This window comes from Oncorhynchus gorbuscha, linkage group LG02, assembly GCF_021184085.1.
Source record: "Oncorhynchus gorbuscha isolate QuinsamMale2020 ecotype Even-year linkage group LG02, OgorEven_v1.0, whole genome shotgun sequence".
NCBI classification, from domain to species: Eukaryota; Metazoa; Chordata; class Actinopteri; order Salmoniformes; family Salmonidae; genus Oncorhynchus; species Oncorhynchus gorbuscha.
The window spans coordinates 14,996,860-15,023,632 of record NC_060174.1 but is presented as its reverse complement, the minus strand read 5'-3'; the positions used below and the strand labels follow the sequence as shown (position 1 = coordinate 15,023,632).

Genomic DNA, 26,773 nt, shown 5'->3' with positions numbered 1-26,773 from the left:
ATAGGTTTTAATTGTATGATTCATTCAACATACTGATGACGACACACTGCAAACCAGCTGAATTAGACAGGGTAATATGAGGGTAAATAGGGTCCATAATAAATAATAATAATTATTATTATTATAATTATTGAAAAATAACCATATAGTATAAACATGACAATAGAGGGAACCATATAGTATCCAATTTGTAAGTCGCTCTGGATAAGAGCGTCTGCTAAATGACTTAAATGTAATGTAATGTATAAACATGACTATAGAGGGAACCATATAGTATAAACATGACTATAGAGAGGGAACCATATAGTATAAACATGACTATAGAGGGAACCATATAGTATACACATGACTATAGAGGGAACCATATAGTATAAACATGACTATAGAGAGGGAACCATATAGTATACACATGACTATAGAGGGAACCATATAGTATAAACATGACTATAGAGAGGGAACCATATAGTATAAACATGACTATAGAGGGAACCATATAGTATAAACATGACTATAGAGAGGGAACCATATAGTATAAACATGACTATAGAGAGGGAACCATATAGTATAAACATGACTATAGAGAGGGAACCATATAGTATAAACATGACTATAGAGAGGGAACCATATAGTATACACATGACTATAGAGGGAACCATATAGTATAAACATGACTATAGAGAGGGAACCATATAGTATACACATGACTATAGAGGGAACCATATAGTATAAACATGACTATAGAGAGGGAACCATATAGTATAAACATGACTATAGAGGGAACCATATAGTATAAACATGACTATAGAGAGGGAACCATATAGTATAAACATGACTATAGAGAGGGAACCATATAGTATAAACATGACTATAGAGGGAACCATATAGTATAAACATGACTATAGAGAGGGAACCATATAGTATAAACATGACTATAGAGGGAACCATATAGTATAAACATGACAATAGAGGGAACAAAATGTCACATAACCTTGTTATAAGGACATGATTGCTTAACAAATAGCATGCAAATTACAGAACAACCCCAAAAAAGGCAACTGATTAAACATTGTTGAACGCCAAGTCATACAATACTTAGACATCACTTTGCGTTTATTCGTTTGTCAAATACAAAGACGTTGGATCCTCAGAGGAGCACAGTTTCACATTACATCTGAAGCTACAGTACTGTTTTCAGGGTTCAGCGTTTCTTGGGCTTGGTTTGTCTGGGGCTAGGCTCAGGCTTCTGACTCACTGGTTTGGGTTCAGGGCTGGACACCTTTGACTTGGGAGACGCTGCCACAGACTGCTTGCTCACTGCAATGCAAATTGTATGGATGAGTGTCCAAAACACAAATTCAACAGTTTTGACCTATCACTGAAGGGGTGTTACGGTGTTGACCTATCACAGCGGTGTGTTGACCTATCACAGAGGTGTGTTATGGTGTTGACCTATCACAGAGGTGTGTTATGGTGTTGACCTATCACAGAGGTGTGTTATGGTGTTGACCTATCACAGAGGTGTGTTATGGTGTTGACCTATCACAGAGGTGTGTTACGGTGTTGACCTATCACAGAGGTGTGTTGACCTATCACAGGCGTGTTACGGTATTGACCTATCACAGAGGTGTGTTACAGTGTTGATCTATCACAGAGGTGTGTTGACCTATCACAGGTGTGTTTCGGTGTTGACCTATCACAGAGGTGTTACGGTGTTGACCTATCACAGAGGTGTGTTACGGTGTTGACCTATCACAGAGGTGTGTTACGGTGTTGACCTATCACAGAGGTGTGTTGACCTATCACAGAGGTGCGTTACGGTGTTGACCTATCACAGAGGTGTGTTACGGTGTTGACCTATCACAGAGGTGTGTTGACATATCACAGAGGTGTGTTACGGTGTTGACCTACGTTTGGCCTCCAGACTGGGCCTGCCCTGTAGCTGTCTCTCCAGATCTTGGATCTTCTCCAGCGCAGCCTGGAGGGCCTCCTCTGCCTTTAGGGCCCGTTCCTCTGCTCGCTGGACACGAGCCTCAACCCCACTGACAGACAGACAGAGACAGACAGACAGACAGACAGACAGACACACAAAATCAAAAAAGCACACAGGCAAGATGGCCCTTGTCAGACAGAAAAATAAAGTGAAGCACTTTAGATAGTGTGGCCGCTCATGAATGACAAATAACTTACAGTAACTCGTGCTGCAGAACCCCTACTGTGGCCAGGGCATCAAAGGCTCTCTGACCGTTAGGTGTGTGTGGACGGGCAACCATGTCTTCAGTCTGCCGAGGGCCAAACAAAGAAGATTTGGACATTGGATCTGAATGTCTGTCTTTTTACAACAATGTTTTCATAATGAAATTATATACTGGTAAAACACACAGCACCATGTACTGACCCCATCCAGCTGAATAGTATCCTCCCCCAGGGTTCGCTCAATGATGTTACCATCATGGCCTATCAGCTTCATAATAGAGCCGGCCAGTGAGCACTCCAGGGCCTCTTCTGGGTACTCTGCCTCCACCTACAGGTCAAAAATAGGTATTGCAGAACAATTCCAAAACTGCAGTCGATGAGACATCCAACCTCTGGCTCTCTGGACAATATTACATCGCGAGTGAAAATATGTGAAGGGTGAAGTTGCTAATAGAACTAGGGTCCGTTTAGCATTTCCCCATTAATGGTAAAGATTAGGATTGGGGGATGGGAAGCTCATTCTAGATCTCACCCCGGAGCTGTATAAAAACAAGTCACTTGCAAGTCAAATCAAAAGTTATTTGTCACATAGCCAAATATAACAGGTGTAGACCTTAACGTGAAATGCTTACTTATAAGCCCTTAACCAACAATGCAGTTCAAGAAGTAAAGTTAAGAAAATATTTACTAAATAAACTAAAGTTTTAAAAAATCTAATAAAAAGTAACAATAACGAGGCTATATACAGGGGATACTGGTACCAAGTCAGGTAATTTCAATGATTTGGATTAGGAGTCCTTGTTGCACACCTCTCAGGTACTGGAATAGGACATGGCCAGTTTTGTTTCAAAATGGGTTTTAGTAGTATTCTTTGGTGTAGCTACTGCAGGTGTAAGCTCACCATGTGTACGACCTCAATGAATTCCATTGGACTCTTCTTGTTCGGCTCCTCTTCTTCATCCAAAGCTGCTTCTAGTGGAACAACTGCCGGTAGGTTCATCTGAGGAAAGCAGGTGATGTAATTATAAACTCAGCAATAAAATAAACTGCCTTTTTTAGGACCCTGTCTTTCAAAGATAATAAGTAAAGATCCAAATAACTTCACAGATCTTCATTGTGAAGGGTTTATACACTGTTTCCTATGCTTGTTCAATGAACCATAAACAATGGATGAAGATGCACCTGTGGAACAGTCGTTAAGACACTAACAGCTTACAGACGGTAGGCAATTAAGGTCACAGTTATGAAAACTTAGGACACTAAAGAGGCCTTTCTACCGACACTGAAAAACACCAAAAGAAAGATGCCCAGGGTCCCTGCTCATCTGCGTGAACGTGCCTTACAGGCTGACTACATCGCTCGCGTCGCGTGCACGATCATTGCAAAATAAATGTAGAAATCTATATTATTAAACTATTGCACCCACACTGCTTGCTAGCGCCAACGAGCATCTGAGTTGCCATGGGCTAAAATAGAAGTCAGTTCTATTTCTGACGCAGATCGCGCTGCAAGTCCTGCCTCTCCCATCTCCTCATTGGTTTATAGAAGCAGGTACCCACGTGGCATCTCCTCATTGGTAATACCCACGTGGGTGACTGAAGACAAACGAGGTCAGTGGCGGTAATGCACCTAATTTATGAAAGTTGCCAATCGCAATATAAAGTCAAGAGAAGAAAAAGCCTGGAAGGATGAGTGATGACTAGAAATGATTCGGTTGACCGTTTTATGTGTGGATTAATTGGTGGAGTAGAGGACCTTGTGCATTTCAGGTAAAATAACAACTCAATGTTTGTATCCCAGGACAAATTAGCTAGCAATTGCAAGCTACCTAGCTAAATTTCCATAAATGTTTCATGCTTTTCAACCTGTCCCCAAATTAATATAATTGGTTTGTTTTGATATTTTAACCTGCGTGTCGTGATCGCGTTTGGTGCGGGGGGACAAAATACATTTATGCACGATGGCGCACGCACGCAGCCGGTTTGGGTTCCGTCTCTTAGGCATGTTGCAAGGAGACATGAGGACTGCAAATGTGTACAGGGCAATAAATTGCAATGTCCGTACTGTGAGACGACAGCTGATCGTCCTCGCAGTGGCAGACCACGTGTAACAACACCTGCACAGGATTGGTACATCCGAACATCACACCTGCGGGACAGGTACAGGATGGCAACAACAACTGCCCGAGTTACACCAGGAACGCACAATCCCTCCATCAGTGCTCAGAATGTGTGCAATAGGCTGAGAGAGGCTGGACTGAGGGCTTGTAAGCCTGTTGTAAGGCAGGTCCTCACCAGACATCACCGACAACAACGTCGCCTATGGGCACAAACCAGACAGGACTGGCAAAAAGTGTTCTTGGGGTGATGGTCGGATTTGCATTTATCATCGAAGGAATGAGCTTTACACCGAGGCCTGGAGCAGGATCAATTTGGAGGTGGAGGGTCCATCATGGTCTGGGGCGGTGTGTCACAGCATCATCGGAATGAGCTTGTGGTCATTGCAGGCAATCTCAACACTGTGCGTTACAGGGAAGACATCCTCCTCCCTCATATGTGGTACCCTTCCTGCAGGCTCATCCTGACATGACCCTCCAGCATGACCATGCCACCAGCCACACTGCTCGTTCTGTGAGTGATTTCCTGCAAGACAGGAATGTCAGTGTTCTGCCATGGCCAGCGAAGAGCCCGGATCTCAATCCCATTGAGCACGTCTAGGACCTGTTGGATCGGAGGGTGAGGGCTCGGGCCATTCCCCCCAGAAATGTCCGGGAATTTGCAGGTACCTTGGTGGAAGAGTGGGGTAACATCTCACAGCAAGAACTGGCAAATCTGGTGCAGTCCAATGAGGAGGAGATGAACTGCAGTACTTAATGCAGCTGGTGGCCACACCAGATACTTACTGTTACTTTTGATTTTGACCCCCCCTTTGTTCAGGGACACATTATTCCATTTCTGTTAGTGACATGTCTGTGGAACTTGTTAAATTTATGACTCAGTTGTTGAATCTTGTTATGTTCATACACATTTTTACACTTGTTAAATTTGCTGAAAATAAATGCAGTTGACAGTAAGAAGACACATTTAAAAATGTTTAAAATGACATCAAAACAGCCATCAAGCTAGTTGAATCAACGTTGTTTCCACGTCATTTCACCAACAACAATTTAGGCTATATTTTTCTACTGATGTTCACAAATGACAACGGAAAACTGATTTGGTTTCAAAGAAGTCATCAACGTGAAGGAATTTGGGATATTTTTTTTTATTATTATTGAATTTTTTACCTAGATCTATATATTTAACCTACAATTATATGGCAAAAAAATTAATTCACTTTGAATTTACGTTAGTTGACATCTCAATCAAATGTAAATCAAAACTAAACATTAAACTGATGTCAGTGCCCAGTGGGATGGTATTCACACATCAGGTGGCTAACTGCAAGGTAGCGAGGGATCCCAGTAAAGGATTATGACAGGCTCACCAGAGATTCCATGCTGGGCATCACAGAGGGAAGGGGTTCCGTGAAAGAACGATGGACCAAATTCAGTGTGACTAGCAGCTCCACGGGACTACCCTTCTTGTCGGACAGCAGGATCCGACAGGACTCCATCCACTCGCCACATTCCCTCTGAGCAGCATGAACGCGCACACACACAAACACATACATGCATGCACACACGAGCACAAACACATACATGCATGCACACACGAGCACAAACACACAAGCTTAGCATTCACATCCTTGAGTGCAAAACAATGAGAATGTTAGCAGGCTCTACACAGCAAGCCTTTGTGTGGGTCAGTGAGTACCTGCAGTTTACTCAGCTCAGAAAGCTCATTCTCTGAGTCATCCCGAGCCATGCTCCTCTGAATCTCCTCCTCCACAATGGCCCGACAAGAGCTGCACAGAGAGAGAGAAAAAAGCTCTGAGTTAGTGGGAACCATCTTCTTACACCCGAAATCCCCATGATCCACTCATCGTTATGCTTACAAAATGTACGATCCAGTGTGGCTCAGTTGGTAGAGCATGGCGCTTGCAATGTCATGATTGTGAGTTCGATTCCCTCTGCGGCCACCCACACGAAAATGTATTCACGCACTACTGTAAGTCGGAAAAAAGCTTCTGATAAATGGTATTGAGGAGTATACCACCTCAGTCATCGGCTTCATCAATAAGTGCATCGACGACGTCGTCCCCACAGTCAGCGTATGTACATACAGTGGGGCAAAAAAGTATTTAGTCAGCCACCAATTGTGCAAGTTCTCCCACTTAAAAAGATGAGAGGCCTGTAATTTTAATCATAGGCACACTTCAACTATGACAGACAAATTGAGAGAAAAAAATCACATTGTAGGATTTTTGATGAATTTATTTGAAATTATGGTGGAAAATAAGTATTTGGTCACCTACAAACATGCAAGATTTCTGGCTCTCACAGACCTGTAACTTCTTCTTTAAGAGGCTCCACTGTCCTTCACTCGTTACCTGTATTAATGGCAACTGTTTGAACTTGTTATCAATATAAAAGACACCTGTCCACAACCTCAAACAGTCACACTCCAAACTCCACTATGGCCAAGACCAAAGAGCTGTAAAAGGACACCAGAAACAAAATTGTAGACCTGCACCAGGCTGGGAAGACTGAATCTGCAATAGGTAAGCAGATTGGTTTGAAGAAATCAACTGTGGGAGCAACTATTATGAAATGGAAGACATACAATACCACTGATAATCTCCCTCGATCTGGGGCTCCATGCAATATCTCACCCCGCTATGCCCTATTACGGACTACAAAGGGAAACCCAGGCGAGAGCCTACCAGATGAGCTAAATGCCTTTTATGCTCGCTTCAAGGCAAGCAACACTGAAGCATGCACGAAAGCACCAGCTGTTCTGGATGACTGTGTGATAACGCTCTCGGTAGCCGATGTGAGCAAGACCTTTAAACAGGTCAACATTCACAAAGCCGCGGGCCTGATGGATTACCAGGACGTGTCCTCAAAGCATGTCCGGACCAACTGGCAAGTGTCTTCGCTGACATTTTCAACCTCTCCCTGACCGAGTCTGTAATACCTAAATGTTTCAAGCAGACCACCATAGTCCCTGTGCCCAAGGAAGCGAAGGTAACCTGCCTAAATGATTACCGCCCCGTAGCACTCACGTCAGTAGCCATGTAGTACTTTGAAAGGCTGGTCATGGCTCACATCAACAGCATCCTCTAGACCCACTCTCTAGACCCACTCCAATTCGCATACCGCCCCAACAGATCCACAGATATCGCACTCAACACTTCCCTTTCCCACCTGTACAAAAGGAACACGTGAAAAAAAAAAACGTTCAACACCATAGTGCCCACAAAGCTCATCACTAAGCTAAGGACCCTGAGACTAAACACTTCCCTCTGCAACTGGATCCTGGACTTCCTGACGGGCCGCCCCCAGTTGGTAAGGGTAGGCAACAACATGTCTGCCACGCTGATCTTCAAAGCTGGGCTAAGGACCCTGAGACTAAACACTTCCCTCTGCAACTGGATCCTGGACTTCCTGACGGGCCGCCCCCAGTTGGTAAGGGTTGGCAACAACACGTCTGCCATGCTGATCCTAAACACAGGGGCCCCTCAGGGGTGTGTACTTAATCCCCTCCTGTATTCCCTGTTCACCCACAACTGCGTGGCCAAACACGACTCCAACACCATCATTAAATTTGCTGACGACACAACAGTGGTAGGCCTGATCACCAACAATGATGAGACGGCCTATAGGAAGGAGGTCAAAGAACTGTTAATGTGGTGCCAGGACAACAACCTCTCCCTCAATGTGAGCAAGACAAGCTGATTGTGGACTACAGGAAAAGGCAGTCCGAACAGGCCCCCATTAACATCAACAGGGCTGTTGTGGAACGGGTCCAGATGTTCAAGTTTCTTGGTGTCCAAATCACCAACGAACTATCATTGTCCAAACACACCAAGACAGTTGTGAAGAGGGCACGACAAAACCTTTCCCCCCCTCAGCAGACTGAAAAGATTTGGCATGGATCCTCAGATTCTCAAAATGTTCTACAGCTACACCATCGAGAGCATCCTGATCGGTTGCATCACCGCCTGGTATGGTAACAGGCGGTGTCAGAGGAAAGCCCATAAAATTGTCAGAGACTCCAGTCATCAAAGTTAGACTGTTTTCTCTGCTACTGCACAGCAAGCGGTACCAGAGCGCTAAGTCTAGAACCAAAAGGCACCTTAACAGCTTCCACCCCCAAGCCATTAGACCGCTGAACAATTAAACAAATGGCCACCGGTACCCCCTCCATTTGTTTGTACACTGCTACGACTTGCTGTTTATTATCTAGGCATAGTCACTTTACCCCTACCTACATGTACAAATTACCTCAACTAACCTGTACCCCCGCACACTGACTCGGTGCCAGTACCCCTGGATATAGCCTCGTTATTGTTGTGTTATTGTGTTACTTATTTTCAATTATTATTATTACTTTAAAAAATGTATTATTATTATTATTTTTTACTTTAGTTTAATTGGTAAATATTTTCTTAACTCTTCTTGAACTCCGCTGTTGGTTAAGGGCTTGTGAGGAAGCATTTCACGGTAAGGTCTACACTTATTCGGCGCATGTGACAAATAAAGATTGATTTGATATTTACCTGGTGATATATTTGGAGAAGTAGTCCAGTTTCTCTGAGAGGTTCTTGGCGTCTTCCTCTAGTTGCTCCAGGGAGACCTCCATGATGGCGGTGGTGTTGATCCCCGGCAGGGCATCTTGCTCCTGGTCGCCACAGTGGTCTGGGACCATCTGGAGGAGCATGTCCACCATCCAGCGAGTCAGAGCCGTGTGGATGGAGTTCACCTGGAAACACAGGCCAGAGACAATATGCACACATGACTGTAAGTCGCTTTGGATAAAAGCGTCTGCTAAATGGCATATATACGTAGGGGTTGGAGGGGTCTCTACTCCTTTTATAGTGACCCTATTCCCTCACAGTAGTGCACTATATAGGGAATAGGGAGTCATTTGGGACGCATCTAATATCTTCCCAGAAGGTCTCTGGTCAAAACCAGTGCACTATAAAGGGAATAGAGTGCAATTTGGAATGCATCCATAAAATCAAATGTACACACATTCCAATAGCAGGTAAAGGAATTGCTATCCAGGGACAGCTATGCCCGTCTCCAGTACCTCCTCACATAGCCTTCGGTTCTCACAGTCAAAGAAGTTGGCTTGGGTCAAGATGAACTCCCGGAGAGTGTTGAAGACATCATTGATCTCGATCCTAGAATACACAAATTGTTTGACAAAAAAATAAGAAGCTTTGCAACAAACGGGCTCTGGTCAAAAGTAGTGTACTATACAGGGAATATTGTGCCATTTGGGACAAACATATAGCATACAAAGAGGAGCCAGGAGAACTCACTGGACGTGTGGTTTGTGCTTGACCCTCTCATTCTCAGGCTGGGTGCTGTGGACGTGCTTCAAGGACTCCTCCGCCAGCAACATCCAGCTACACAGGGCCTTCTCCAGCTTCAGCCAATCACAGTGGGGCAGCCTCTCGGTGCGGCCAACAAGGGCCTTCAGTCGGGTGGCCCAGAATTCCATCACCCCGACCAGACTCATCAGTTGCTTGTGGATTCCTGAAAGGGCCACACAGACCAGTAAGTAAGGGATACATTCAGGTATGTATGGGATTATCAGGGTTCTTCAGTATGGACCAACATTTGTTGAATCAGGGGGGGTTCGTGATGGGATGAAAAAAACCCTGCACACCCAGTACGTAGTTCTCCAGAATTCTACCTTCGTGCTCCGGTTTCCTGGGATCTGCTGTATATTCCCTCCAGACTGCGTCCGTCTCTCACACTCTCTCACCTCCATAGAAATACAATCTATAGAACATGCAGCCCAATTCTAATAAACTTTTCTGTGACGAAGGGTCATTCCATTTCTAAGCTCACCACTCTCGCCGTTGATGCGCGTGCCCAGCTGCTTGTGGAGCTCTGACACGGCCAGGCCCAGCTCCCTCATGGCCTCCTGGCCCCTGGGGGGCTTGCCGTCTAGGGCCGGGTGTCTCCTGAAGAGCCGGAGGCCCACCTCCTCCCAGGCCTCCTGCAGCTGGCCCAGCATGTTGAGGGTCTCCTGGCAGGAGAGGAGGTCTTCACCCCCGTAGCGCTCACACTGAATGGTCAACGCCTGGAGGATGGGGGAGAGGATGGAGATGTCAGTGGGACTGTCCATTATACCTGACTCACAGCAGCAGCTCCCGAGTGGTGCAGAGGCTAAGGCATTGCATCTCAGTGCTAGAGGCATCATTATAGACCCTGGTTCGATTCCAGGCTGTATCACAACCGGCCGTGATTGAGAGTCTCATAGGGAGGCGCACAATTGGCCTAGTGTGGTTCAGGTTTGAGTTTGGCCTGGGTAGGCAGTCAATGTAAATATCTGTTCTTAACTTTTTTTAAATGTGTATTTATTTTATTTCACCTTTATATAACCAGGTAGGCTAGTTGAGAACAAGTTCACATTTACAACTGCGACATGGCCAAGATTAAGCAAAGCAGTTCGACACATTCAACAACACAGTTACACGTGGAATAAACAAACATACAGTCAATAATACAGTAGAAAAAAAGTATATATATATACAGTGTGTGCAAATGAGGTAAGATAAGGCAATAAATAGGTAAGGCAATAAATAGACCATGGAGGCGAAGTAATTACAATAAAGCAATTAAACACTGGAATGGTAGATGTGCAGAAGTTGAATGTACAAGTAGAGATACTGGGGTGCAAAGGAGCAAGATAAATAAATACAGTATGGGGTTCTTCAGTATGGACCAACATTTGTAGTTGAGGTAGTTGGACAGGCTATTTACAGATGGGCTATATACAGGTGCAGTGATCTGTGAGCTGCTCTGACTGCTGGTGCTTAAAGCTAGTGAGGGAGATATGAGTGTCGAGCTTCAGCGATTTTTGTAGCTCGTTCCAGTCATTGGCAGCAAAGAACTGGAAGGAAAGGCGGTCAACATAGGTATTGGCTTGGGTGTGACCAGTGAGATATACCTGCTGGAGCACATGCTACGGGTGGGAGCTGCTATGGTGACCAGTGAGCTGAGATAAGGAGGGGCTTTACCTAGCAAAGACTTGTAGATGACCTGGAGCCAGTGGGTTTGGCGACGAGTATGAAGCGAGGACCAGCCAACGAGAGCGTACAGGTTGCAGTGGTGGGTAGTATATGGTGACAAAACAGATGGCACTGTGATAGACTGCATCCAATTTGTTGAGTAAAGTGTTGGAGGCTATTCTGTAAATGACATCGCCGAAGTCGAGGATCGGTAGGATGGTCAGGTTTACAAGGGTATGTTTGACAGCATGAGTGAAGGATGCTTTGTTGCGGAATAGGAAGCCGAAATTTCATTTTGGATTGGAGTTGCTTGAAGTGAGTCTGGAAGGAGAGTTTACAGTCTAACCAGACACCAAGGTATTTGTAGTTGTCCACATATTCAGTCAGAACCGTCCAGAGTAGTGATGGTGGACGGGCGGGCAGGTGCGGGCAGCGATCGGTTGAAGAGCATGCATTTAGTTTTACTTGCATTGAAGAGCAGTTGGAGGCCACGGAAGGAGAGTTGTATGGCATTGAAGCTCATCTGGAGGTGAGTTAACAGTGTCCAAAGAAGGGCCAGAAGTATACAGAATGGTGTCGTCTGCGTAGACGTGGATCAGAGAATCACCAGCAGCAAGAGTGACGTCATTGATGTATACAGAGAAGAGAGTCGGCCCGAGATTAGAACCCTGTGGCACCCCCATAGAGACTGCAAGAAGTCCGTACAACAGGCCCTCCGATTTGACACACTGAACTCTGTCTGAGAAGTAGTTGGTGAACCAGGCGAGAAAATCATTTGAGAAACCAAGGCTGTTGAATCTGCCAATAAGAATGTGGTGATTGACAGAGTCAAAAGCCTTGGCCAGGTCGATGAATATGGCTGCACAGTGTCGATTCCCGGGACCACCCATACGTAGAATGTATGCACACATGACTGTAAGTCGCTTTGGATAAAAGCGTCTGCTAAATGGTATATATTATTATTATTATATTAATGTCTCTTATCGATGGCGGTTATGATATCATCTAGGACCTTGAGCGTGGCTGAGGTGCACCCATGACCAGCTCGGAAACCAGATTGCATAGCGGAGAAGGTACGGTGGGGTTCGTAATTGTCGGTAATCTGTTTGTTAACATGGTTTTCGAAGACCTTAGAAAGGCAGGGTAGGATAGATATAGGTCTGTAGCAGTTTGGGTCTAGAGTGTCTCCCCCATTGAAGGGGTTGCAACAATTTTGGCAGATAATTTTACAAAGAGAGGGTCCAGATTGTCTAGCCGCCTGATTTGTAGGGGTCCAGGTTTTGCAGTTCTTTAAGAACATCAGCTATCTGGATTTGGGCGAAGGAGAAATGGGGGAGGCTTGGGCAAGTTGCTGTGGGGGGTGCAGGGCTATTGACCGGGCTAGAGTTAGCCAGGTGGAAAGCATGGCCATCCGTAGAAAAATGCTAATTGAAATTCTCAATTATAGTGGATTGGTGGTGGATCAATTATAGTGGATTGGTGGTGGATCGGTGGTGACAGTGTTTCCTAGCCTCAGTGCAGTGGGCAGCTTGGAGGAGGTGTTCTTATTCTCCATGGACTTTAAAGTGTCCCAGAACTTTTTTGAGTTTGTGCTACAGGATGCAAAATTCTGCTTGAAAAAGCTAGTCTTAGCTTTCCTAACTGCCTGTGTATATTGGTTCCTAACTTCTCTGAAAAGTTGCATATCACGGGGGCTATTCGATGCTAATGCAGAACGCCACAGGATGTTTTTGTGCTGGTCAAGGGCAGTCAGGTCTGGAGATAACCATGGGCTATATCTGTTCCTGGTTCTACACTTTTTTAAAGGGGCATACTTGTTTAATATGGTGAGGAAGGCACTTTTAAAGAATAACCAGGCATCCTCTACGGACGGGATGAGGTCAATAATTACAATAAAGCAATTAAACACTGGAATGGTAGATGTGCAGAAGTTGAATGTACAAGTAGAGATACTGGGGTGCAAAGGAGCAAGATAAATAAATACAGTATGGGGTTCTTCAGTATGGACCAACATTTGTAGTTGAGGTAGTTGGACAGGCTATTTACAGATGGGCTATATACAGGTGCAGTGATCTGTGAGCTGCTCTGACTGCTGGTGCTTAAAGCTAGTGAGGGAGATATGAGTGTCGAGCTTCAGCGATTTTTGTAGCTCGTTCCAGTCATTGGCAGCAAAGAACTGGAAGGAAAGGCGGTCAACGTAGGTATTGGCTTGGGTGTGACCAGTGAGATATACCTGCTGGAGCACATGCTACGGGTGGGAGCTGCTATGGTGACCAGTGAGCTGAGATAAGGAGGGGCTTTACCTAGCAAAGACTTGTAGATGACCTGGAGCCAGTGGGTTTGGCGACGAGTATGAAGCGAGGACCAGCCAACGAGAGCGTACAGGTTGCAGTGGTGGGTAGTATATGGTGACAAAACAGATGGCACTGTGATAGACTGCATCCAATTTGTTGAGTAAAGTGTTGGAGGCTATTCTGTAAATGACATCGCCGAAGTCGAGGATCGGTAGGATGGTCAGGTTTACAAGGGTATGTTTGACAGCATGAGTGAAGGATGCTTTGTTGCGGAATAGGAAGCCGAAATTTCATTTTGGATTGGAGTTGCTTGAAGTGAGTCTGGAAGGAGAGTTTACAGTCTAACCAGACACCAAGGTATTTGTAGTTGTCCACATATTCAGTCAGAACCGTCCAGAGTAGTGATGGTGGACGGGCGGGCAGGTGCGGGCAGCGATCGGTTGAAGAGCATGCATTTAGTTTTACTTGCATTGAAGAGCAGTTGGAGGCCACGGAAGGAGAGTTGTATGGCATTGAAGCTCATCTGGAGGTGAGTTAACAGTGTCCAAAGAAGGGCCAGAAGTATACAGAATGGTGTCGTCTGCGTAGACGTGGATCAGAGAATCACCAGCAGCAAGAGTGACGTCATTGATGTATACAGAGAAGAGAGTCGGCCCGAGATTAGAACCCTGTGGCACCCCCATAGTAGAATGTAGAATGTATGCACACATGACTGTAAGTCGCTTTGGATAAAAGCGTCTGCTAAATGGCATATATTATTATTATTATATTAATGTCTCTTATCGATGGCGGTTATGATATCATCTAGGACCTTGAGCGTGGCTGAGGTGCACCCATGACCAGCTCGGAAACCAGATTGCATAGCGGAGAAGGTACGGTGGGGTTCGTAATTGTCGGTAATCTGTTTGTTAACTTGGTTTTCGAAGACCTTAGAAAGGCAGGGTAGGATAGATATAGGTCTGTAGCAGTTTGGGTCTAGAGTGTCTCCCCCATTGAAGGGGTTGCAACAATTTTGGCAGATAATTTTACAAAGAGAGGGTCCAGATTGTCTAGCCGCCTGATTTGTAGGGGTCCAGGTTTTACAGTTCTTTAAGAACATCAGCTATCTGGATTTGGGCGAAGGAGAAATGGGGGAGGCTTGGGCAAGTTGCTGTGGGGGGTGCAGGGCTATTGACCGGGCTAGAGTTAGCCAGGTGGAAAGCATGGCCATCCGTAGAAAAATGCTAATTGAAATTCTCAATTATAGTGGATTGGTGGTGGATCAATTATAGTGGATTGGTGGTGGATCGGTGGTGACAGTGTTTCCTAGCCTCAGTGCAGTGGGCAGCTTGGAGGAGGTGTTCTTATTCTCCATGGACTTTAAAGTGTCCCAGAACTTTTTTGAGTTTGTGCTACAGGATGCAAAATTCTGCTTGAAAAAGCTAGTCTTAGCTTTCCTAACTGCCTGTGTATATTGGTTCCTAACTTCTCTGAAAAGTTGCATATCACGGGGGCTATTCGATGCTAATGCAGAACGCCACAGGATGTTTTTGTGCTGGTCAAGGGCAGTCAGGTCTGGAGATAACCATGGGCTATATCTGTTCCTGGTTCTACACTTTTTTAAAGGGGCATACTTGTTTAATATGGTGAGGAAGGCACTTTTAAAGAATAACCAGGCATCCTCTACGGACGGGATGAGGTCAATATCCTTCCAGGATACCAGGGCCAGGTCGATTAGAAAGGCCTGCAAGCTGAAGTGTTTTAGGGAGCGTTTGACAGTGATGAGGGGTGGTCATTTGACCGCAGGCCCGTTACAGATGCAGGCAATGAGGCAGTGATTGCTGAGATCTTGGTTGAAGACAGCAGAGGTGTATTTGGAGGGCAAGTTGGTTAGGATGATATCTATGAGGGTGCCCATGTTTACGGATTTGGGGTTGTACCTGGTGGGTTCAATGATAATTTGTGTGAGATTGAGGGCATCAAGGTTTCTGTACAGCACTTTGAGATATCAGCTGATGTACGAAGGGCTATATAAATAAATTTGATTTGATTGGATTTGATTTGATTTGATCAAGCTTAGATTGCAGGATGGCCGACGTGTTAAGCATGTCCCAGTTTAGGTCACCTAGCAGCACAAGCTCTGAAGATAGATGGGGGGCAATCAATTCACATATGGTGTCCAGAGCACAGCTGGGGGCAGAGGGTGGTCTATAGCAAGCTGCAACGGTGAGGTGAGAGACTGGTTTCTGGAAAGGTGGATTTTTTAAAGTATTAAGATTTTAGATTGCAACACCGCCCCCTTTGGCAGTTCTATCTTGTCAGAAAATGTTATAGTTAGGGATGGAAATTTCAGGGTTTTTGGTGGTCTTCCTAAGCCAGGATTCAAAGGCTATAAGAACTGGTCGTCTAGTATGTTTGAAACAGAGAGTAAAAGGGGTATGTTTCTGGAGGCTATAGAATAGATTCAAGGCATAATGTACAGACAAAGGTATGGTAGGATGTTGATTCAGTGGAGGTAAACCTATGCATTGAGTGACGATGCATAGCCGAGTGATCACAGGAGTCCAGTGAGTAGTGAGGCTGGCTGGAGACACGGCGATTCAGACAGCTAGCTGGCCGGGGCTAGCAAACTATCAAGAGGCCCTTAGAGGGACATCGCAACGGAGGAAGTCTGTTATAGCCTCCTCGTGCGGAGACTCCTCGTCAGTTGTGATGGATTAGTAGGGTTCAGTGTGGTAAAGGGGTCCAGTTCCATGTGGTAAAGGGGTCCAGACCAATTGGCAAAATAGGTATAGTGGCCAAAGAAATTCAGCTAACAGTCCGATATGCTAGACCGCTAGCGGGCCGTGGCAAGCAGGCTAGCAGATGGGCATTCAGGGGACGTCGCGATGGAGGGGCCAGTTGAATAACCTCCTGGGGCAGATTACGTCGGTAGTCCTTTCGTGAAGGATTGGCAGGGCTTCGTACCGGCAGTAAAAGGGGTCCAGGTATATGTATTGTAGCCCAGGAATGGCTGATGGACCTCTTCAGTTAGCCGGGAGATGGGCTTAGCATTGGCTAGCTCCAGGCTAATTGGTGATTTCGTCGGGACAGGGACATTAGCCAGGAGTAGCCACTAGGATTGCAGCTAGCTAGCTGCGATGATCCAGGTGAAAAGGTTCAGAGCTTGCGGTGGGAATCCGGGGATATGGAGAGAAAAATAGGTCCGGTATGCTCTGGTTTGAATCGCGTTGTGCAAACAGGCGAGAGTTTTCCGAGCTAAAGGATAGCTGATGACCGCGAGCAGTGGTTAGCTGACTACTAGCTAGTAGCTAATTAGCTGGCTAGCTTCTGTTGGGGGTTCCGATTCAGAAGTAAGGAAAAATACTTTAGAAAAAAGCAGATCCATACCACATTGGGTGAGGCGGGTTGCAAGAGAGTATTTTGAAGTTAAGGTTTAGAAAAATATGCAATGAAAAAATATATAAAAGATATATATCCACATGCGACACGACAAAGACGAGGACAAAGACATCTGACTACTATGCCATCTGGGATTAAGAAGAACTGATTTGCCTAGTTTAATAAAGGTTCAATAAAATAAACAGGCCAGCTCAGTACAGCTAAACTTGGCTCAGCACGGTTTCACTCAGTAGTGTGAAAAGGGTATTACAGTGGTGCTACACTAGTGACATACAGTTGAGCAGTATTCTTCAATCCTGGTCCTGAGGACTCACAGAGTGTGCAGGGTTTTGTTCCAGTCTAGTACTAAAATATATCCGGTGATACACATATGAAAGTGTTAAAAACCTCAACATTAAAACAGGAACAGAAGAACAATTCTTACATTGGACCACTGTTTCAAATCTGAATAAAGCTGTTCTTCTGAAACTTTCTCAAATTTCGGATCCGGGCTCCTACAAAACAAACAAACATCACAATGATATGAAGACAAAACAATGACAACTGCTCTCGTGACAGGCTGACAGTCATTTCTATGAGTAGGTGCCAGTGGGCATGTCTACGCTACCTGATGTTGGCACCAACGAACGTGTGCCATTTGACGATGTCAGCCTGTATGCTACTTATCCCCTCACAGTGACCATGCTCAGCCTCTCTCAGACTCTGCACAAAGGACGTCAGCTGCTCCTTCCACTGCTCTGTCAGCTGCATGATATGGTTCAGGTCTTCTGTGTCCTACGAGATATAAGGTTTATGTTTCATTATTATTTTCATCTGTATGAAGTTGTTTTATTCCAATTCAGTCAATTTGTCAGTATATGAGGGACGAGACCAGGACAACATAGAAAAATAGAATACCGTATCAATAATAGATGATTTCAGAAAAGCAGGAATTCCCATCCCGGTGAATGGCCTATGACAGTGTGGAGTTTACCTTGGAGGTTAGGAAGAGTGTAAAGTGCTCAGCAGTCTTGGTCCAGGTCTGCTCACTGACATGAAGCCTGCTGGCCAGCTGGAGGTTGTTCAACTTGATCACCTGGGAGGAAACAAATCAATATGAACAACTCTGACACATAGGCAAATAGGGTTGTATTCATAACGGTACTTCGTAGCAAAACTCAAATGTCCTGGTAGCTCCTGCCTGTTTCTTCCATTTGGTGCCAAAAGAATAAACCCCAGTTAACACTAGGATCAGGACGAGAGAAGTCTGCGGTTCTGCTCCCTTCTCTCCTCGTCTTCACTTTGAAATCTACAATACCAGTCAAAAGTTTGGACACACCTAGTCATTCAAGCGTTTTTCTTTATTTGGACTATTTTCTACATTGTAGAATAACAGTGAAGACATCAAAACTATGAAATAACAAATATGGAATCATGTAGTAACCAAAAAAAGTGTTAAACAAATCAAAATATATTTTACATTTTAAATTCGACACAGTAGCAACCCTTTGCCTTGATGACAGCTTTGCACACTCCTGGCATTCTCTCGACCAGCTGCATGAGGTGGTCACCTGGAATGCATTTCAATTAACAGGTGTGCCTTCTTAAAAGTTAATTTTGGGAATTGATTTCCTTCTTAATGTTTGAGCCAATCAGTTGTGTTGTGACAAGGTAGGGGTGGTATACAGAAGACAGCCCTATTTGGTAAAATACCAAGTACATATTATGGCAAGAACAGTTCAAATAGGCAAAGAGAAACGACAGTCCATCATTACTTTAAGACAAAGGTCAGTCAATGCGGAAAATTTCAAGAACTTTGAAAGTTTCTTCAAGCGCTATGAAGAAACTGGCTCTCATGAGGACCGCCACAGGAAAGGCAGACCCTGAGTTACCTCTGTTGCAGAGGATAATTTCATTAGAGCACCTCAGATTGCAGCCCATATAAATGCCTCACAGAGTTCAAGTAACAGACACATCTCAACATCAACTGTTCAGAGGAGATTGCATCAATCAGGTCCTTTATGGTCAAATTGCTGCAAAGAAACCACTACTAAAGGACACTAATAAAAATAAGAGACTTGCTTGGGCCAAGAAACACGAGCAATGGACATTAGACCAGTGGAAATCTGTCCTTTGGTCTGATCAGTCCAAATATGAGATTTTTGGTTCCAACCGACGTGTTTTTGTGATGAACTCCGCAAGTGTGGTTCCCACTGTGAAGCATGGAGGAGGAGGTGTGATGGTGCTTTGCTGGGGACACTGTCAGTGATTTATTTATAATTCAAGGCACACTTAACCAGCAAGGCTACCACAGCATTCTGCAGCGATACGCCATACCATCTGGTTTGCGCTTAGTGGGACTCTTTTTTTTCCAACAGGACAATGACCCAAAACACACCTCCAGGCTGTGTAAGGGCTATTTGACCAAGAAGGAGAGTGATGGTGCTGCATCAGATGACCTGGCCTCCACAATCACCTGACCTCAACCCAATTGAGATGGTTGGGGATGAGATGGACCGCATAGTGAAGGAAAAGCAGCCAACAAGTGCTCAGCATATGTGGGAACTCCTACAATAATGTTGGAAAAGCATTCCTCATGAAGCTGGTTGAGAGAATGCCAAGAGTGTGCAAAGCTGTCATCAAGGCAAAGGGTGACTACTTTGAAGAATCTAAAATATATTTTGATTTGTTTAACACTTTTTTGGTTACTACATGATTCCTTGTGTTATTTCATAGTTTTGATATCTTCACTATTATTCAAGTAAAGGAGTAGGTGTGTCCACTTTTTGACTGGTACTGTATGTCCTAACCTAGCTATGCATTCTATTGTATTTCAACATGTCCTAATGTTGCTAATGCTACGACAAGATGGCTGACAAGGACTGACAGACAGACAAGATAGATGGAAAGATAGACGGAAAGACAGACAGAAATACTGACAGAAGGACTGCAGGCCGACAGACAAGACAAGATAGGCAGACAGACCTTGAGTGACAAGTGGTAGGAACGGACCGGCGGACAGACTGACACAGACAGACGGACGGACGGACGGACTGACGGACAGACAGACAGACAGAGGAACAAAGAAAGAAGGACAGATGAACGGACGGGCGGACAGACAGACAGAGGAACAAAGAGAGAAGGACAGATGAACGGACGGGCGGACAGACAGACAGAGACCAACCTTGAGGGCCAGGTTGTAAGTGACTCTGCTCCACAGGTCCCTCTCGTCCGTCAGTCTGGCCACCTGTCCCTCCAATCTCCTCCTCTGCATCTCATACAGGCCATGGTACTCTCCCACCACACTGAGGACACAGGTACATAGAGGTCATAGGTCATACATCCAAGTACAGTTTACAGTACAGTAGATAAGAGTTGTTCCTACTTGTTCATATTTAGCCATTTGTGTACATATTATCCCAGATTATTTTGAGAGATTTCATCTTTGCAAAGTTTGCACAATTTAGATAGGGGGTAGAAGGATAGGAGACATAAAGCATATTCAGATAGAAGACAAGGAGCAAAGCTTAAATCATTAAACTTAGTAAATAGTGTCCGTGTACAGTATGCACAGCAGCAGGTATGATGGCCAATCAGTCACTTACTCAGAGTTCTTCTGTGATTGTTCCAGAGCCTTGGCCAGCTCCTCCTGTGCTCTCTCAGCCTGCTTGGACACATACTCGTCATGCTCCCTCATCTTACACAGCTCTCTGAAGTGCACACGCACAATAATACACAGACAAAAATCATATACATAGCTAAAGGGAAAAAAATCGTATAAATGATGTACTTTATATATCAATATAGATTCTGTAATTGCAGACACACACAACCCCCCCCCACCCCCCCACACACACACACAGTCCCAGGCTCACGTGTTAAGCTTAGAGATGGAGCTCCTGAAGCAGATGATCTCCTCTGTGAGCCTGCGGTCCAGAGCTCTCTGGGCAAGTGTCTCTGTGTGGAGACCCTTCAGCTGCCTGGGGATACGGTCCAACAGAGCCACATACCTCTGTCTGGACCACAGGAGCACACAGGGAGGGACACAGTTAGACCTACACTGAGTATACCTTCCTAATATTGAGTTACACCCCCCCTCCCCCTCCTTCCTTTTTTTGCACTCAGAGCAGCCTCAATTCATCCGGGCATGGACTCTACAAGGTGTTGAAAGTGTTCCACAGGGATGTTGGCCCATGTTGACTCCAATGCTTCCCACAGTTTTGTCAAGTTGGTTTGATGTCCTTTGGGTGGTTGACCATTTAAAAAAACAACATTTAATTGAATTGAGTTATTATCTTGTCTTATCGCTACAACTCCCGTACGGGCTCGGGAGAGAAGAGCCATGCGTCTTCCGAAACATGCGCATCCAATCCGGAAGCCAGCCACACCAATGTGTCGGAGGAAACACCGTGCACCTGGTGAGCTTGGTTAGCGTGCACTGCGGCCCGCCGGGCGCGATGTGACAAGGATATCCCTACCGGCCAAACCCTCCCTAACCCGAATGACGCAAGGCCAATTGTGCGTCGCCCCATGGACCTCCCGGTCGCGGCAGGCTGCGACAGAGCCTGGGCTCGAACCCAGAGTCTCTGGTGGCACAGCTTAGACCACTGCGCCACCCGGGAGGCCATTTTTAATACACACGGGAAACTGTTGAGTGTGAAAAACCCAGCAGCATTGCAGTTCTTGACACAAACCAGTGCGCCTGGCACCTAATACCGTACTCCGTTCAAAGGCACTTAAATATTTTGTCTTGCCCATTCACCCTCTGAATGGCACACATACACAATCCATGTCTCAATTTTCTCAAGGCTTCAAAATCCTTCTTTAACCTGTCACCTCGCCTACATCTACACAGATTGAAGTGGATTTAACAAGTGACATCAAAAAGGGATCATAGCTTTCACCTGAATTCACCTGGTCAGTCTATGTCACGGAAAGAACAGGTGTTCTTAATGTTTTGTCCACTCATTGTATGAACTGGATCCTGGATCGCATTCATAAGGGCACACTGGAGAAAAAGGTTCATGGAGTCCCCTTCCCCCTGTACTTACCTGAGCTTTGCCAGGAGCTGTCCTCTCTCTGCACACTCCACACTGACCTGTCTGATCAGCTCATGGAACACTATGTTGTAGATGTTCTGTTCCACACGCACCAGTTCTAGAAGGCCTTGCATCTAGGTAGGGGGTCACAGAGATGATGTGTGTCTCAAATGACACACTATTCACTACATAGGATAATACTTTGACCCGGGACCCATAGGGCTCTGGTCAAAAGTATTACACTATAGGGAATAGGGTGCCATTTGGAACGCAAACGATATCATCAAACATATTTAGTGGACAAGGCACAGAGAAAAAAATGAGCTAAGATATTTGAATTAAGTCAACGGTAATGTCCTGTCCAATCCAGTTCAGTTACCTACATTATGTCACTTCAGGAAACTTACATATGTTACCTATGCCAATTCGGTCACACTTGATTTGAACTGTAGGTCATTACAGTGTCATAATCTTGTCATAAACATGACAACAAATGTGATAAAATGTCAGAGACAGAAAGCTATAGAATAAACATGATACTTTTTGCATCCCAAATAGCACCCTATTCCCTATATAGTGCATTATTTATATGCCCTGGTCAAAAGTAGTGCACTACCTAGGGAATAGGGTGCTATTTGGGATTGACCCTGTGTCCTGGTTTACCTGTGACAGTCCAGTCAGTGCTCTGTACTCCTGGTTGACCCCTGCTCTGTCCAACATCTCATCCATCACCTTCATCAGCTGCACTGCCTCCAGCCGCCCACTGGGCCTCCTGTGGCATACACACACAGACACACGTATACACACACACGTACAAACACACACACACACACACGTACAAACACACACGCACGTACACAAACACACGCACAGAAACACACACATAACAGCGGTCACCAACCCTGGTCGTGAGAGCTACAGTGTGTGTACAGATCAAGAATCTGATCAGCTGAATTAGGTGTTAGTGCTGGGATAGAACAAAAGTCTGCACTCCCTGTAACTCTGATTACTACTATAGACATTTGCCATGTTGTTACACCCATCATGATCCAGTCATTCAGAACACTGCATGTTGACATGATCACTTTTTCACTCACATTGATGGAAAGACTTTGAGCATCCTTTCGTCGTCCTCCAACAGTACTGTGAATTTACTAAAACAGGAGAGAGGAATAGAAGTCAGAAGGTGAGGACATTATCATTAAGCGGAGGGGGAAAATACAACACACAGTAGAATCCTCCTCACTCACTCGTCATAGCACTCCAGTCCTTGAACCCCTTTGTTTTTCACAATGTGATATTCCTCCGGGATGAGGCTCTCCATAAGGCTCATGTCCTGGGGAGAACAACACAAAGGCCTGTTAAACAACACAGAACAGACTGTGTCTGGTAATAACCGTGTCTGGAATCAGATCAATTCATTGACGATGGCCACACATTTAAAGGCAATGGCATTTGGGTGCACTCGTTTGCATCTAAATCAAATCAAATTTGATTTGTCACATACACATGTTTAGCAGATGTTAATGCGAGTGTAGCGAAACGCTTCCCCGGTGCGTGGAGATTTCACTTTAGGACCAATGGAATGGTCTAAAATGAGCAGCCTACGCCAATCTAGGGCACCGGACATTGCAAAATATAAGCGTCCATTTGTGGTTTTATATGCATGTCCGGGCTCTGCTTGCCTTTTGAATGCCATGTGTGTGGGTGGTGCCCCTGTCAGCCATGGGTGGCAGGGGAATCCTCTCCCTCTGAGAGGCCATGGAATCACACAAAAAGGAGATGTCCCTGAGCCAACACACAGTACACAACACAAAACAATTACAGACAGAAAATGAGTAATGCATTTTTCTATAAACATTTAGATACACTGATATGGCAGCTTATGTCCCCCCTTGCATTGCAAATTCCCAACAAGGATTCTTATTGGTCAAACCTGCCCGCTCCAGTCAATGATGTTGGTTGGTCGAGAAAGTATTTGTATTTCTTGCGTCCAACTGGGTGATGCCAAACCGCGTCCGTGTGTCGTATTCCATAGACCTAAGGGATGCAGTTAAACCAAGAATAAATAACCATAGACAAACAAACAAAAATTATTTGTAGTGTGGCATGTGACAGGAATCTGGTTAGATTTGACTCTGGCATTTGACATCTATGCTGGACCAAACCGCACTAAAGCCCTGGATCAGAGTTACCATACATAAACCATACCTTGAAGTCTTTGGGGGTCTTGGTTAGCTTTGGGGGTCCCAGCCTATCATGGGGACAGATGGTTGAGGTGAGGGTGGCCAGGAGCTCATCTGGGATCAAGTCATTCTGCATCGGGACAAGCTGCATCTTTGATCGATCTGTCACTGGCACCTGTTTCTCTTTCAGCTCAGGGAGTTCTGAACACAGACATACAACATAATGCTCAATTGAGTCAATCAATCAAATGTATTTATAAAGGTGTTCTGCAAAGTATTGTATTGTAAGGGAAAATGTCTGGAAGCTGAAATATTGGAATTCATAGGTACATGATAGAGAGAGAGCACATGTTATGCCACAGCTACTGTTGCAAGCTATGTGTAACTAGGGTCAGTGCTATGTAAGATCCTTGGGGCGTCCCCCCAACCTTAACCATTTTAAATGTCAACTCCACGGACGTCCGAAGGATCCCGGATAGCATAAACCGTGTAGCTAATAGCTAGCTTAACAAGCAGGATAGAAACAACACGCATACATACACCTGTCTGTCCATAGTTTACCTCTGTCATGATCTTCCACAGGCGATACAAGAGAATGACTTGACTTTATCCTTCGGCCCTCTGGTTTCGGTAAGACAGGAGGTGACGGGCTTGATTTTATGGATGCAGACATCCTCAACTAACATTAGCTAACTACAAAATGTAAACAATAATACTAATTATAGCGAGCTATCTAACGTTAGCCAAAAATAGCACAATTAACGTTAGCATGTTCGCATGTAGTCGATAACTCGCCACTTCCAAGCAACTTTGTTCTGCATAGCGTTGTTATAAATATTAGCGTCCATTAAAGAGCAAAGTAGCTAGCTAAAACCTCACTGAAGAACTTTAGTGTCACTGGAACTATTTCAAAACTCCTGTCAGTCACTTCCCCCCCATGGAGTTGTTGCTATGGACGCTCAACTGCAGCAAATGGGCGTGTCTGTAGACGAGGAGGGTCGGAGGAAAGCCCTCGTTCCCATGGAGACTCGTTCCCATGGAGAGTCAAATTTCATAAACCCAGTCCCAGGAGGTTGGTGGCACCTTAATTGGGGAGGACGGGCTCGTGGTAATGGCTGGAATGGTATCAAATACATCGAGAGCATCCTGACCGGTTGCATCACAGCCTGGTATGGCAACTGCTCTGCATCTGACCGTATGGTGCTACAGAGGGTAGTGCGTACGGCCCAGTACATCACTGGGGCCAAGCTTCCTGCATCCAGGACCTATATACTAGGAGGTGTCAGATGACAGCCCCAAAAAATTGTCACAAACTCCAGTCACCTAAATCATAGACTGTTCTCTCTGCTACTGCACGGCAAAACGTTAGCTAAACTAGGGTTTAGGCCTAAGGTTATGGATACTTTTAGGAGTTAAGTTAAAAGGTTGGCGAAAGGGTTAGCTAAAAGAGAGAGTTCATGTTAGGGTTAGGCGATGAGAGGGTTAGCTAAAAGAGAGTTCATGTTAGGGTTAGGCGATGAGAGGGTTAGCTAAAAGAGAGTTCATGTTAGGGTTAGGCGATGAGAGGGTTAGCTAAAAGGATAAGGGGAAGGGTTAGCTAAAAAAAGTTGTAAGTAGTTGAAAAGTTACTAATTAGCTCAAATTTGAACTCGCAACCTTTGGGTAGCTAGACATTCGCGTTATATTGAAGCGGATTAAACAAGTGACATCAATAAGGGATCATAGTTTTCACCTGGATTCACCTGGTTAATCTATGTCCTGGAAAGAGCAGGTGTTCCTAATGTTTTGTACACAATGAAATTGTTATTGTCTAATGCTGACTATTCTAACTATTTGCTGTATAATCAAATACAAACAATTTATGAATAAAAAAAACATGCGACTAATCACAATAGCAAGTAAATCAATGTTAGTAGGTCCTTCTGTAGCTCAGTTGGTAGAGCATGGCGCTTGTAACGCCAGGGTAGTGGGTTCGATTCCCGGGACCACCCATACGTAGAATGTATGCACACATGACTGTAAGTCGCTTTGGATAAAAGCGTCTGCTAAATGGCATATATTATTATTATTATTATATTACAATAGTTAATCAGGTGGCAAGGCATGGGAATGTTTCCTGGGGAGTGTCAATGCTTGTTATCACTTCAGTGTTGTTTTGCCCATTTAGCCACACCGATCTTAGGTTTAAGCATATTTTGTAACGTTTTGAGCAGTGGTGTAAAGTACCTAAGTAAAAATTATTTTAAGTACTACGGTATCTGTACTTCACTTTACTATTTATATTTTTGACAACTTTTACTCAACTACATTCCTAAAGAAGATAATGTACTTGTTACTCCTTACATTTTCCCTGACACCCAAAGGTACTCGTTACATTTTGAATGCTTAGCAGGACAGGAAAATTGTCTAATTCGAGTACTTATCAAGCGAACATCCCTGGTCATCCCTACTGCCGCTGATCTGGCAGACTCACTAAATACAAATGCTTCGTTTGTAAATTAAGTCTGCGTGCTGAACTGTGACCCTGGCTATCCGTAAATTTAAAAAACAAGAAAATCGTGTTGTCTGG

The 26,773-nt window shown here is 44.8% G+C and overlaps 1 protein-coding gene across 1 annotated transcript; it reads right to left on the bottom strand.

The window, feature by feature from the left end:
- On the bottom strand, window positions 1-25,155 carry axdnd1 (axonemal dynein light chain domain containing 1). The gene is made up of 25 exons (XM_046292712.1): window positions 24,766-25,155; window positions 24,230-24,405; window positions 23,955-24,058; window positions 23,704-23,806; window positions 23,269-23,354; window positions 23,116-23,172; window positions 22,682-22,790; window positions 22,031-22,152; window positions 20,855-20,995; window positions 20,585-20,689; window positions 20,164-20,284; window positions 17,974-18,075; window positions 17,608-17,774; window positions 17,425-17,494; window positions 10,160-10,394; window positions 9,625-9,841; window positions 9,390-9,483; window positions 8,857-9,059; window positions 6,009-6,099; window positions 5,680-5,826; window positions 3,095-3,193; window positions 2,396-2,521; window positions 2,188-2,279; window positions 1,909-2,039; window positions 1-1,314 (listed from the first exon to the last, which is right to left on the bottom strand). Exons 1-25 carry the CDS (start codon window positions 24,875-24,877, stop codon window positions 1,199-1,201), a joined length of 3,126 nt encoding a protein of 1,041 aa, XP_046148668.1. The 5' UTR covers window positions 24,878-25,155; the 3' UTR covers window positions 1-1,198.
- Window positions 25,156-26,773: the final 1,618 nt, after the last annotated feature.